The sequence below is a fragment of the Passer domesticus genome, chromosome 7 (assembly GCF_036417665.1).
Source record: "Passer domesticus isolate bPasDom1 chromosome 7, bPasDom1.hap1, whole genome shotgun sequence".
NCBI lineage: Eukaryota > Metazoa > Chordata > Aves > Passeriformes > Passeridae > Passer > Passer domesticus.
The window spans coordinates 6,384,890-6,398,992 of record NC_087480.1 but is presented as its reverse complement, the minus strand read 5'-3'; the positions used below and the strand labels follow the sequence as shown (position 1 = coordinate 6,398,992).

Below are 14,103 nucleotides of genomic sequence, written 5' to 3'. Positions count from 1 at the left end.
TATTAACAACTTCCACAAAATCATAGATCTGTTTAGGCTGGAGAGGCCTCCATGAGATCATCTGATCCCACTTCCTTGCTGAAGCAAGGTCAGCTAGAGTAGGTTGCCCAGAAGAATACACTGGGGCTTGCCTGTTTCCTGTCTCTATAGATACCGGATCCTTAGGAGGATCAGCAGGAAATCTTGCCCAGCTTTGAGTCTCTGGCATGTACTAACCTGCTGCTGTTTCTCCTCCTCCAAAGGCTCTTTCCTCGGAGCTGGCAAACGCTCGGGATGAAACCAAGAAGACAGCCAACGACATGATCCATGCTGAGAACATGCGCTTGGGCCGAGACAAGTACAAGACCCTGCGCCAGATCCGGCAGGGGAACACCAAGCAGCGCATTGACGAGTTCGAGTCCATGTAAACCCTGCCCTGCACCTGCTGCCCTGCACTCTCTTCTCCCCTCTCCCCATCCTCTCCCGTCATCACTCATAATCGTGCTATGCTGGAACCACTACAGAAGAGTGACCATGGTCTTATTTATCAAGTTTTGGGCAAATGCTGGAGTTACGTGACAGAAGAAGAAATAGTAATAATGTCTGCCTGGGGTGGCTTGGGGAAGCAAATGTGTATAAGGGCAAATCTGAAGTTGTTTGGCTTGGGGTAAAGTCTTAGTGTGTTGGGTTTGCCCATTGAGGTGGCTGTGTTGCTGTCTTCTCCCGTTGTGTGGGGAGACCAGCAGATACTTGTACTGCATTAAATAGTCAAGAGCTGGCAGTCTGACACTCTGCCTTCCTACTAACCTGTGCAAGCTTCAGGATTAAGCTTAGTAGCCAGGGTCTGAATTTCTGACTTAACCCAGAGTCTGAATCATGTAGCTAAAAGGGGAGATTGGAGCTTAGGAAGAAGAATTGAAGGTAAAATATGGACTTTCTCTCTAAAAGACCAAAGCTTTTGTCCTACAAAAATAAGCAGACCAAACAGATTCTGTGGTGTTCCTGCTGGTGTTACATTTTGTTGTTTAATGATGGAGCTTTGAATTTCCTAATCATGAGGAGGCCTTTGGAATATTTCCACTGATACAGTGTGGTTTGAAGCCTCAGATTCCCTGCTGTCCAGAGGTTTTGTCTCTGGTCAATGGCTTTGTTCACTATCATTTGTCTGACTTCAATGTAACCAGTGAGGCAGAGATAGCTAAAGTACAATGCCTTCCTTTTTGGTTTTGCCAATGAAAACCTAAAGTGGGAGGCAGAAATGTAAAAGACTAAAAATTATTGTAGCTGTATTTTCCCTTGCTGAACAGATACTTTTCTAGTTACGTGAACAAGATTTCAGGTTTTTCCATAAGAGGCCTTTTTAGCACATAGTTGTTGGTGCCTTATGACTGTGTATAGATCTACTGTAGCTCAGATTCCTTTAGTTTAAACTAGATGCAATCATAAAAAGTGATCAGCAGCTGGGGACCAAAAACTGCTCTCATATCTGGGTTATGTACAAGACTGCATCTGTCTTCCTGGCTTCAAGCAGCATTTGAGGGGAGAGGATCCTGAGATACTTGTCCAATTGCTTTCTTAATCCTCACTAGCACTCTGCCACATCCCTGGCTCAAGTGCTTTTCCTTCCCCAGAAGGATGCTTGGCCTTTTGTAGCTTTGAGAACAGAAGGCTTTCTCTTAGAAATGGGATACAAGTGGTTGTGAGACTGGTCCTGAGAGCTGCTTGTGCCAGTTTTTGTAATAACCATCACCTCCTGTCATCCAAGCTGCCCATGCTGTAGCTACCCAGAGTCCTCCCTGCCATTTCTGTGGAGGAAATAGCCATGTATGCTCAGGGTTGAATTGGATGTTGCCTTGATCCCTCATAAAAGGAACTGTTAACCTTCAGGAGAGTCATCTTAAAAATGGGTTCCACCTAAATTGAGGTCCTTCTTTGTTTTGCCCTCCTTGGATTAGCCTGTCCCTGTAGGAAGTCATTAGGTTAGCCTGGGATTTATTTTCTTGCCTAGCATAATTCAATTTTGTGACCTGCTCAGTTCTGTTGATTCTCCTTTTGTATGATGTTACTGGTAATGGTGATAGAAGAAAAACATCTGAAAACTGGAGCATTTTCAGCTCCCTGCTGCATGAAAAAGGGCAAAGGGAGACTGTGCCAAAAAAGAAATGTTCATGATAGTGTTAACAAACTGCAGTATTTCCCCAAGAATTCCTTGGGTGGCTGGAAACCTCACCAGTTCTGTGTTACTTTATTTTTTGAAAGCAATGCAAGTCTGTGTGGAGATTCATACAAATGCCAGCCAACCTCTGTTAGAAGCAACATGCCAACCTATGCTCTTAAACCTCCAGGTGTGTCATGTGGGAGCCCCCTTCTCTCCCCTGGACACAGAGTGCTTTTGGGGGGGCACATGGCAAGCTTTTTGCTGGCCAAAAAAAATATGCCTCAGTACCATGAAAGTCACAAATGAAAGATTGGAGTTAAATTTGTCAGAATGTATTTGCATATTTCTGTACTGAAGGTGATTGGCTTTGGCTCTGTGCAAGTCTCGTTACTGGGGAACAGACAACCTTTAAACTTCTGTTTTGGTGCTTTAAAGCTGGTTCTCAGCACTTCTGCTCTGTCCATGGCAACTATTGATGCATTTGAGGGGAGAAAAATCCTATCTAATATTTTAATAATTTCCTAACAAGCTGATGTATGGTGCCTGGAATAAGTGTTCAAATAATAAACCAGTAATTTTCTGCTTTGATGGGTCACACAACACTGCTGAGCTCTCATGTATTATGATGTTGGCATGACTTCTGTTTATATGGTTTTTTTAAACGTTCTAATTCCACATGGTCCAATAAAGGAATAGAACGGCTTGTGCCAGTGAGTCCACCTAACTCTTTGTAGTTGTTTCAGCCCTGCCTTCTTTTTAACCAGTATTATATTCCAGTGGTATCTAATGATATTTGATTTCAATATTTCTAGCTATGCACAATTAGAAAATATTAGTCAAGGGATGGAGGGTATGTTTATGGTCCTCCTTCCCTTGGAAATGTATACTGTATTATAAAGATGATATTTTGCAAGAAAACTAATGTAAGAAGCTTTCAGTATTATGGTGAGATTTGTAGACACATTTTTTATTTGTTAGAATACAGTGAGTTGTTCTTCCTCTTCATGTTCCAGTTTAATTGGATAACTACTCCTCTTGGGGGTGGGGGGAAGGGAAGTACTTTATCACATGTTGCCTGGCTTATTTTTTCTTGTTTTATTTTTTTGTTGCTGTAAATTATGTTGAAGGTTTTTGACCAGTCGTTTTACTGGATTATAATAAAACATCAATTACTTAAGGTTGTGGAGTAATTAATGGGTCCATGTGCTTATCTGCAGAGAGAACCTTGATTAAGATATGTTTTTCTTGTTCAGAGGAGTTGTTAAATCCATACCTTGTTCTTCCTGAAGTGCCAATAAAGTTCAGAGAAATTCAGCAGATTGTGTCTGGCTGGTTAGTTATAGGTTTGCTTTAAGTGCAGTGCTGTGTCCTGCAGCTGGTGGTGCAGATCTGCCTTGTGGTGCCCAGAGGTCAGCCTGGGAGTTTTCTCACAAATAAGGAGATCTTTCTTGCACTCTGAAAGGGAACAGCTTCAGTCACAGCCCTTTCCCCTCCCCAGCTGTCCAGCTGGAGCCAGGACTGGAATTGACACTTCTTTGTGGAGGCTCTGAGTACAAATGTTAACTTGCAAATGGACTGGCCAGAGGGAGGGGATGGAGCTGCTGTGGGTGAGCTCCTGCTGTGCCCAGCCCTGGCCTGAGTGCATCCAGGGGAGCCTGGGGAGGCTGCCTGGGCCTTGGTGCTGCTGCCTGCATGGACACCCTGCCAAGTCTGTGCTGCCATCAGCCTCTTCTGGGCATTTGGGCACAATTTGCTTCACAGCTGCCTTGCTGTGGCTGTCTCTGCCTGTTTCCCAGTGTCTCGGGATGGGTTCCAGCAATGGAGGAGTGGCTGTGCCACCCTTCTGCTAATGAACTCTGTGATTTTTATTTGCAGCTGCTTTCTTGGTGGTTGTGAAGAGGGGCCTCACAGAACCTCTGCCTAATCATTGCTGCACTGCAGAATAAGATGGAGATTTCATTGGAACGTGTTAGTGCTCAGAAATCTGGTGCTGGGGAAGAGACCTGGACTTTTCTATAAGCAAAACATGAAATGTGGAGCAATGGAGGCTTCTGCAATCCCCACCAGGCATGGCTTGGATTCAGTTTCTACAGGTGAGTCTTTTTTTTTTTGGTTCCTTCCTGCCAGGATTCAAAAAGCCTGAGCACTGGAGGAATTGCATGCCTCCTTTAATGCTACAGCAGCATTCAGTTCAAGGTTGCACTGGTCTGGAAAGTTGATCCTGTTCTTGCTGTTTCTAGTGCCCTTGCTTCTCCATGGACATTACCTTAGAGGCTTGAGGCTTAGTAATCCTCCATGTAGGTTTATCTATATTCAGTTTGTCTTTGAAGAAATGGAAGGGTAAAGCATTAAAGGCTGAAGCCTACTTCTGTACAGGACCATGTTAAAAAAAATCCACACCACCCTATTCTTCTAGTTTGTTGTAAGGCATTCTGTAGTTTAGGATCACAAATTTGCATTTAACCTCTAATTTTTGCAGACAGCTTCTGTTGGATTTGCTAGTCTGTCTGGGAAGTTTCAGATCCAGTTTAGGCTATATCTACCTATGTTTGGGGCCCAGATGCTTTTGTCTGTGGGACAGGGGCAGACTAGAGCATAAAAGGCTCTCAGAAGGCTGGGGGACTAGAAACACTGTTTTATGGCAGGTTCTGCAATGTTACTTTATTAAGCAGTGCAATTTTTTAAGAACTCTAAAGTTAAAATAACTCTATAGAGTAAAATATTCATTGAGTTCAGACTGTGTGGTAGACTCATGTATTTGGCCTGAGATGCACTGACTCCAAGCAGGACAAAGTAACTGCAGAAAATAAGAGTGATTGCTTCCTCCTTCTCTTTGCTCTTTCTAAAGCAGGGATTGCAAGGACATGGTCTCCAAATTCTGATTTGTTTTGATGCAGACAAGCCCTGTAGGGATTTCTCTAGGTAGATGAACAGCTTATTAATTTCTTGCTCAGGATAATGTCTTTGGAGGGAAGCACAAGCATTTTTCCAGCATCCTAAGCTTGGTAATGTACAGGGTAAGGTATGATCATTGTAGGCACTCGTATGGCAGCTGCCAGAGCACCTACAAAGACAGACTGCAATGAGAAAGCAGAGATCACCCAAGGCATGGCTTGTTTGCCCTGCACCATCAGCATGACTGCTCTCTTCCCTGCCAGCTTGGCAGCTGTACATAACTCAATCTTGGCTGTAAAATTTAAATGTCTTATAGCAGGGCATATAATCTCAGAGCATGTGACAACTGGCAGAGAACAGAATTCCTCTGTCACTGATGTCAACCCATAACTGCTGCATACCCATATGCAAACTGAGGCCACATGTGATGTTAATGTCTCCCTTGCAGAGAAATTACTTCTGTAAGAAAAATGCCCCATCCCTGGAAATGTTCAAGGCCAGGTTGGATGAGGCCCTGAGGAATCTGGCCTGATGGGTGGCATCTTTGCCCGTGGTCAGGGGATTGGAACAAGATGATCTTTATCCCTTCCAACCCAAAGCATTCTGTAAAAAAAGGTCAGGGCCTCAATGTATGAAATGTGAGGCTGAGGCTGGTTTTGTCTTGGAGGTTTGCAGTTCTAAGTGCAGTTTGTAGGCAAGGGAGCAGGTCCCGGTGTCTGAACAATGCCTAAATGAGTATCTAGCTCCAGGTGATGGGACTGGAAACATTAGTAGCAATTCCAAGATGGAGATTTTCAGGACAGGTGTCAGGATGAGTGGTATAGTGAAAAGTGGAAGAAAGAATGAGGAGATATTAGGGAAAAAGTAGTGCTGAAGCTGCAAAAAGTAATACTGGATGCTTGTGGAAGGGACTGTATCTTCAGGTTCTGGTCAGAATGTACTTGCTTAGAGCCAGTGTTAATACACATATTTCTGGTGAGCAGAGCTAATTTAAAAATTACAAGCCTCCATGTTTGCTATAGCCTGTGGCTGTGCATCATCCTTTAACTAAATCCAGGCTGTGGTTGGTCTGGAGTCAAGTTTGACTGAAGGGGGTGTGAAAGAAGCTACCCTTGAGCAGGGAGGTTATGGTGAAGGCTGTCTACACCCCACATGCAGCAGTATTGCACTCCTATCCATCTTTGAAGCATCCTTGACTGGATGCTTGAAGGAGAAGCATGTGCAAGTGAAGGTCTTGGCTGGGGCACTGTGACTTCTTAGTGGCCTTCACCCAGCCAGGCAGCAGCTGCATTGTCAGACGTGGCTGCTGTCCAGAAGCTCTGTTGTGAACTCATTGTGCTTTCTGTTGCAGTGCCAGCCCATCTCTGATTGCATCTCTGCCCTCCTGCTTCCAGTGGTGAGAATATGGATCTTGCTACTTTTGTTTGTGTCATTCTCAGGAGGTTGCTGAACATATAGGGAAGGTTAGAAGGGACAAACAGCCTTGTTTGAGAGATGTCGAAATTGAGGCACATTTATATTCTCCCCAAGCCCCAGCCTCTGAGGCAGTATCTGTGACTTGAGCTCACTTGGTTGTGCACTTTGTCCCAGATCTGTGCTCAGTGCATCTCTTGTGAGGCAGCAGAAGCACTCTGTCTGGGCTTGTGGGCTTGCAAAAAGTCAAACCAGTACAAGTTGTTCTGTTTGCTTTTATTAGCAACTTGCTCTGGAACAGGAAAGGTGCTTAATGGGTTTTTAAAATGACAATGGGAAAGGTGAATTTTAGTTTTGTTCAGTGCTTTAGTTCTGTGTCAGCAAGCAGCCCATATCTGCTTCCCTACAGGAGTATTTGTGAGGCAGTGGGCTTGGTAGGAGGGGAGGGGTAAGCTGCTCTGGCTTTTCCAATTAATGAAGGCTGCCTTCTGGAAATGTTCATTATTCCTGGGTCTGTGTGCCTGCAGCTCTGACCACAGTCCCTGAGATTTCTCCCATGGGACCAGCACGAGCTTGCCTCTCTCTACACCTGAACAACACGGGCAGTGACTGAGCCAGGGCAGCTCTGCCTGCTGGCAGGAAACTCTGACCCTGGTCAGAGCAGCTGGGTTTGGTATCTCAAAAATCCAGGTATGCTTCTTGCTGTGGAGGGCTGCAAAGGTGTTGTGTAGCTTCTGGCTGGGTTAGGCAGTGCTGATTTCAGTGTTCACTGCCTTGTGCAGAAGTTGGGGCTGAGGTGGAGTTGAGGCAGCTCACAGGTGTTTTGGGTATTTGCATGAGAGTGCCTAGACCGGGGGGAGGGAGGAGCACATTGGTGTGTGCTACAGAAGATATTGGACAATGTATTTCAAGCTAGAAAACCACTTCCTTACCAGCATGTGCCAACACATGACTGGTGTGCCACTGCACTGACAGAGTGTGGCCTGCTGGCAAGAAACCAGGGGGTGGGGGCAACCATGCTTGAAACAGAGCTAAGGGTTCTCTTCTGCTCTGTCTGGCCTTATTATAAAATATGTGCTGACCTGTGAAACAAAATTTGGAGTGTTTTTTTTTTTTTTTTCTTTCCAAAAGCAATGATATTTTTTCTTCGTTGGTTTAGTTGGTTGTTTGGTTTGGGTTTTTTATTGCTTTTTTTTTTTTTTTTTTTTTTTTGTGGGAAGGGTGGTTATTTGCAAAGCTTTCTATTTTTGTGCCCTTGGCTAAATGAACAATGACTTACTCTAGAAAGGAGATAGGGCAGAAGAACATTCTCAGTATTTCAAAGATCTTAAAACAGACTGTAAGGGCCTGATTCTTTCCTGCCCTAGCAGAATTTGCTTTCACCAGGGAGCAGTCATCCCCTTTGCTGCCCCTCAAAGTCTCCCTGATTCCCCCTCTGCACTGGCCTCTCTTCCATCAGGTGACATTGACCTGTCACTTGCTGTGCTCTGAGTTCCTGGCAGGGAGAGGAGTCAGTGCCAGGCAAACACACAAATGTCCTTGCTGTGGAAACTGCTGTGCATATATCTAATGTATCTCTCTCAGCTCAAGGTTTGCTGGAGAGATAAGATGTTTTGTGGTTTGTATGTGCTGTGGCCCCTCTCCTTGTGCTCTCATGGCCAGCCTTGCTTTCTTTCCATGGAAATGGCTGAGAGACAGAACTGGGCTGTCTGCTGCATCTCTGTAGTGCCTGAAAAGCAAAGGCAGAACTGGCCAGAGTCTCTCAGCTGCAGAAGCTGCACAGAGTAGTTTTAAGTCTGGGGGTGAGAGGAGATAAAGAATTTGGCTTTGAAGTCTGAAGCATTTGGAGTAGCTTGTAGGAGAGAAAAAACCACCTGGAAAAGTTGACCTGAGAATTTTTTTTTGTTTAAATTCTTTATGCATTGCCCATGAATTTGTCTCCACTGGAGCTGTCTGAGAGGTATGTTTGAATGCTTGAACACTTGCCTTTGAACTGAAGAATACATTTCCCTCCTGGCCTATGGAAAATACTTGCATTCTTTAATGTCTTTGATATTTTTCTCAGAAAGCCTAACCATCTCTTTCCAACCCTTCCAACCTGAAAGCTTTGGGTGGAAAATTTTCATTTTGGGGCAAAAAGCCAAAACTTTCTGGTCATCTTCAGAACTGTGAATCCAATGCTGTGTGTGTCTGTGTTGAGGCAGACATTTTCTATCTTATGCCGTGGTTTTTCCCCTTACAAATTGCTTAGAGAGTCCAGTATCAACATATTTTTTTGCTTATACTGGCTACCAATATGTTATTGCATTAAAAAAACTTGATTAAACAGACATCCTACTAAATAGTGAGCTGTAAATTTGGTGGGAGGAACCATTTATGCTCTAGAGGTGAGAGCTGTTCCCTAGGTCCACAGAAACCAGGAACTGAAACTGTCTTTGCTGTTGTATTTTTGGCCCTCAAATTCATATTGAGAATATGAATAGAGGAGGGTAGACTAAACCAGTGACCGTATTTCTGGGAATAAGTTAAGAGTTCTCTTCTGCAAGGCTTCATAGCTTAGTAGTGTGGATTATCAGTTAGCATGAAATGAATGATAGTTATCTGCTCCTTTATGGTACTTTTCAGCAGAGAGTTTAGCAAATGAGCAGCTAAGTGTGGCTGCTTCTCACCACCATCATGTGAAGTAAGTGAATATTCACATTTTAGAGATGGGAGCCTGGTGTATTAGGTAAGGCAATGACGTGGCTGGATGCCATCTCGTCAAGAGCAGAATTCATGTGTCTTGCTTTCACTCCATTGCTGTAGGAACTGTGTGCCCCTCTCCTCGAGGCAGCAGTCATCAGCACTCCTGACTCTCTGCTCTTCCAGCACTCAACTTGCAACTTCTTGTATGATTATACATCACAATTAATATTTCTCCTGAAATTTGATTTAGTTCTGGCTCCTAAAAGGGAAGTCTGTAAAGAGAACAAAGTGAGCATTGCTCAGAAACTGGCATGTGGAGGTGATGTTTCACATGTTCCTGTGCTTCCACCAATTCCCATGCCCTGCTGGGCTGGACTGCAGCAAGATCCAAGCACAATCCCTTTGTCCATCCTTCCTTCCTGCTTCCCCTCCCTCCTCCCTCCCTCCACCCCCAGGGAGGCTGTCCTACTATGTTATTTTTTTTTTTCCTTCCCCCCATCCTCCCCAGCTGTATGTATAAGTCCCTAACCGAGCTGTCCTTGCATCAGAGGCCAGCTCAGGGGACAGGGAGCAGGGCCCAGCAGCAGGATGGCTCAGGGCCTCTTGGGGCTCATGCGGAGCCGACTGAGCACCAGCAGAACCCACCTCGTGCTCCTCTGTGGTGTGACTGGGCAGCACAGCCCAGCCAGCTGGTGGGCAGAGAGAGGCTTCAGCTCCACACTCCAGGACGTCCCTGGGGAGCCCAGGTGGGTCAAACGCTGCCTTGCTGCATCCAAAGGGATGGGCAGGCACCTCTGCCTTGCCCCGTGGCAGGAAGAGGAGAGAGGCCAGCAAAGCCACGGCCTGTGGGAGGTGGGGGACAGGACCACCACCCTGGCTGAGCAGGTGCTGATGGGGAGGAAGGTGGGGGCAGCCTGAGAGATGCTGCTTCCCATCCCTGGAGCTTGGGGACCTGTCAGAGGTGTTAGCCCTGCCTCCACAGCTGGTGGCTGGCAACCAGGTGGTGAAGGTGACAGAGAGGCACAAGAGTCCTTTGGCCCATTTCCCCAGCAGGAACTACTGCAGACTCCCTGCCAGCCTTTCCTCTCTCTGCTTCAGAGACAGTTCAGGAAGAGAAGGTAAAATAAATGTAATTTGTGGATTTGCTAGACTAGTATGATCTGGGTCAGACTGTAATCTGCTAGGCACTGAGAGAGGGATCCCACCATCACAGAAAATACAATAAACTATTTTGCTATCTGACCTTAGAGAAAAGTCATAGTGATAACCCTGCTTGGTGGGATTTATGAAGACTCATTATCAATGGGATTTCTTTCTAATTGGTTTATTGCTTATGAAATTATCTCTGGCAGTACTTGTAGGCATCTTGCTGGTTTGTATGGCCTTGGAATGTATCTTTTAGGGAAAACATTGACAGGGGGAAGATCTGCTTTCTTGAAACCTCCTTCACCACTTTCCTGTGTCACAAAGGGTTTGAGATTTCATTTTTTAAAAGGAAATAATCAGTTGCCATACACTGAATTTGCAGTGTTGAGTTTATCACATCCTGGTAAGATCTTTCCAAACCTCTGACCATTATCCAGCTGAAAAATCAATTCAGTTGAAGCACTAAGTGGCATTCTATCACTTTACCATTTCTATTGTGTAACAAATTATTTCACCCATAAAGATAAACCAAACATTGCCTAGAAACATGGCTATTTGCCATAAAAATGGAATAACTCTGATCCATCAAAAATGAGGATTGTTTTGTTTTGACATTTGAGGGCTAGTCTTTAAATTGCATATTTAGAAATATCTGCAGGTGTCTTTATGAAGGAATCTGGTGTATGTTGTCAACCTGATGAAAGAGAAGCTTCTGCCGCTGGAGAATGCCCTGGGCTTTGGGATGATGGGCCCTTGGGTAGAGCCACACTCAGAGTTACAGGACAAAAGGCCCAACCACTTCCAGAGTGCTGCCTTTTTTCAGCATAGGAGCTGGGACCTTTGGGTAACTGGGATCTTCTATATCTAAGTGAGCATTTGGTATGTATACTAAGAAAAAAACCAGTGTTTGCTCATGTGCTTCCTCTAGCAAATATAACAGTCTCAGGATATACTTGTCTTGGTGAGAAATCCTGAACACTGCTGTCAGGGTAGGATCCTTCTCCAGATTGGTGTGAGAGCCTGCTCAGGAGGAGATGAACTGGATGCTGTTTCCTATTCATTTGTAGATAGCCTTTCTGCAAGTTATCATTATGAGAAGCTGATGGCCATGTTCCTAACTCTTGGCCAGATTAAATCTTGCAGGCTGTCAAAATAACTAGCAGATTTTCCTGAGCGTGGATCACATCAGCTCAGAGGAAGTTACTCAGCCCAGCAGCTCTGTAAAAGCTGGGGCTGGGCATGTCTCACCACAAGAAGGTTCCCTGTGATGGAGTTAAGGAAAGGCGTGGGCACTTCATGGAAGAAAAAGCAGCAGAAAAGGAACAATCATCAAGTATCCCCTTGGGAAGGGAAGAGGAAGCAAAACATGAACGACAACAGCCCTTCTTGCTGGATTAGTATCTGATCCTGAGACTTTGCTTGTAATTGCATCCCTCTACCTGGGATTAAGAGCCCAGGCCTGGGACTTGCAAATGCTCTGCCTGCCTACACATGCTCCCTCTGCCAGCCAGCCCAAGCAGGGGCAGCATGTGAAGAGCACCTGCACTTGTTTGTGCACAGATAGACATTTTGTGAGCTGTTTGATAAAGTGGGAAATATTTTGGGGTAATTCAGATTTGCCTGCCACTGAGAACTGATAATTTGAATTTTTTCTTATGTGCATGGCATAGTCCTTTCAGAAAGTGTTTGTGTGCACATTTCCCTCCCTCTAAGTGCCATGTCTCTAGCACTCAACCAAAAGACCTTAATTGTGTATGTGCAGAAAAGGGTGAACTCCTGATTTTTGCAAATTTGTCTTACAGCTCTGAGGATCAGGTGACAGTGCATTTTATAAATCGAGATGGAGAGCGGCTAACGACCACAGCCAAAGAAGGGCAGAGTTTGCTGGAAGTGGTAGTCAATCACAACTTGGCCATCGATGGATTTGGTAGGTGCAGCAGGATATGTGCTTGTGCTGTTAGGGCCAGTGGGTACTTAGGAATAGTGCAACGGTACATATGCCACTGTGTTCTGCCAAGACCACAAACAAGCTTCCCTTCCTCACCAGCTGCTTGCTGGGTGGCTCACCATGCTGAGATGGCAATGTAACCTCACACTGTCACACTGCCATTCCAGCAGCCTCTGTCAGTGCTTTTGGCTGCATGGAGCTGATGTAAAAATTTGGAAAGTGATGGTGATTCTCCCAGAGAAGAGGCAGGCTGGAAACTGCATCCATCTGTTGTGTTTCCTAGCATCTCTTTTGACATGCTCCAGATCTGTTAAAGGGCCTTTTCTCACACTGTTGCTAAAGATGGTCTCTCTCACCCCCTTATTTTTCCTGATTTGCTGTCCTTCCCTTGCTTCTCCACCAGGTGCCTGTGAAGGGACATTAGCCTGCTCTACCTGTCACCTCATCTTTGACAAGGACACCTTCCAAAAGCTTGATGCCATCTCAGATGAAGAGCTAGACATGCTGGACTTGGCATATGGACTCACTGACACGTAAGCCTCCCTGCTGATCACAGCAGATCCTCAAGCCTCTGAGGCAGATTCTCACCTCTTTCCAAGGGGATGGAGCTTGTTCTGTGTCATAGCTGTGCCTTGAGAGCTGTTTCTCTTGAGGCACAGCAGATCTTTAAGAGGAGCTTTAATGAAAACCCATCCTGACCCAGACATCCCGGTGTGGGTGGGGGATTTCTCCCTTAACTTTGGGAACAGAGGAGCCTCACTTCATGTTTTCTTCTCAGATCGCGCCTTGGCTGCCAGGTGTGCGTTAAGAAGTCGATGGATGGTGTGACAGTGAGGGTCCCCATGGATGTGTCGGACATGAGGAAGCAGCTGGAGGTTGGAAAGCAAAGCAAACAGTGACTGGAAACGTCTGCTGCACAGCTTACACCCTCATTTAGGCGTGGCAGGGTACTTAGCTCTTGGTTGACACTGTTGCTTTTTGTGGCTGGCTCGCAGTAGGCCATAAAGGTCTGATTCAGTACAAAAGGCGTGTTTGGCAAATCTTTTATTTGAACAAGGCAGCATGCTTAATAGGGTCTTTGGTATGTATTTTAAGTGCTTAAATGCTCTGCTGAATGCAACTGGATTAAAGTCTATGGCTTTATATTTCCCTGGGTGGTTGTCAGTAAATATCTCTGCTGTAAGTGACTTGCTTTCTCCTTTGAAATTTAAGAATTCTGCTATTCTGAGTAACTGCTGAGAATTTTGCAAGGCCTGGCTCTTTAAAAGTGGAGCAGACTTTTCCAATTTGGGAAGCTTAAGAAGAGATTGCTCTTTGCAAGTCAGTGTACTGATGGGCTTGGTGATGTAGGTAACTTGAGTTTGGTCAGCAAGAGCGTACTGAGGACATTTGTGTGCTGACAGTTCCTGTAAGCAGGAATCACTTCTATCATCTTGAGATGTTTTGCGTCCCTGAATTTCTCTGTGCTGTGAGCAGCCACTTTCTCAAAAATATTAAATTTTCTCATTGCTGTACTACCCCACACTTCAAATAAAATTCTAACAGTGAGCCTTTTAGACCTACAAGATGCACTGTTGTGGCAGCATGAGCCTGGCTGGAATAGGAGATGGATGGAAATTTGGTTGGCTGCATTAGGTGCGGCACTGCCAGCTGATCAAAGGAGGTGATTGTCCTGCTGTGCTCAGTGCTGGGGGGGCCTCACCTGGAATAGGACACTGAATATAAACAGACATTATTCTGTTAGAGACGATCCACGGCAGGACCATGAGGGTGATGAAAGGTCTGGGGGGAAGCCTTATGAGGAGTGGCTGAGGTAATTTGCTTTTTTCAGCCTGGAGGAGACCGAGGTCAGACCTCACTGTGGTCTTCAACATCCTCA

General features: G+C 45.3%; 2 protein-coding genes and 1 long non-coding RNA gene across 6 annotated transcripts in view; 2 read left to right on the top strand and 1 right to left on the bottom strand.

Annotated features, from left to right (window-relative positions):
• Positions 1-3,451, top strand: part of MSN (moesin) — a 40,285-nt gene extending 36,834 nt beyond the window's left edge. Inside the window, exon 13 of the mRNA XM_064426614.1 lies at positions 243-3,451. Coding sequence (XP_064282684.1) covers positions 243-407 — 165 coding nt within the window. The 3' untranslated portion in view covers positions 408-3,451. The remainder of the gene's footprint in view (positions 1-242) is intronic.
• A 577-nt stretch (positions 3,452-4,028) lies between these two features.
• On the top strand, positions 4,029-13,369 carry LOC135304332 (adrenodoxin, mitochondrial-like). 4 transcript variants are annotated; one of them, XM_064426621.1, is made up of 4 exons: positions 4,029-4,230; positions 12,079-12,203; positions 12,628-12,757; positions 13,003-13,369. In XM_064426621.1, exons 1-4 carry the CDS (start codon positions 4,169-4,171, stop codon positions 13,121-13,123), a joined length of 438 nt encoding a protein of 145 aa, XP_064282691.1. In that variant the 5' UTR covers positions 4,029-4,168; the 3' UTR covers positions 13,124-13,369. The 4 variants fall into 4 exon arrangements, with proteins under 4 accessions (XP_064282691.1, XP_064282693.1, XP_064282690.1 ...); XM_064426623.1 differs by lacking the exon at positions 4,029-4,230 and adding an exon at positions 8,142-8,405; XM_064426620.1 differs by lacking the exon at positions 4,029-4,230 and adding an exon at positions 9,671-9,876.
• On the bottom strand, positions 8,907-13,006 carry LOC135304335 (uncharacterized). Its single transcript, XR_010365750.1, has 2 exons — positions 12,813-13,006; positions 8,907-9,402 (listed from the first exon to the last, which is right to left on the bottom strand). It is a non-coding gene; the product is annotated as an uncharacterized LOC135304335 (long non-coding RNA).
• Positions 13,370-14,103: the final 734 nt, after the last annotated feature.

Excerpts from the sequence above, each read along its gene's own strand:
- LOC135304332 (XM_064426619.1), top strand. The coding sequence starts at position 10,052 with ATGCTGCTTCCCATCCCTGGAGCTTGGGGACCTGTCAGAGGTGTTAGC. Across the intron at positions 10,249-12,078 it reads AGACAGTTCAGGAAGAGAAG|CTCTGAGGATCAGGTGACAG; the intron begins GTAAAATAAATG and ends TTTGTCTTACAG. Across the intron at positions 12,758-13,002 it reads GCATATGGACTCACTGACAC|ATCGCGCCTTGGCTGCCAGG; the intron begins GTAAGCCTCCCT and ends TTTTCTTCTCAG.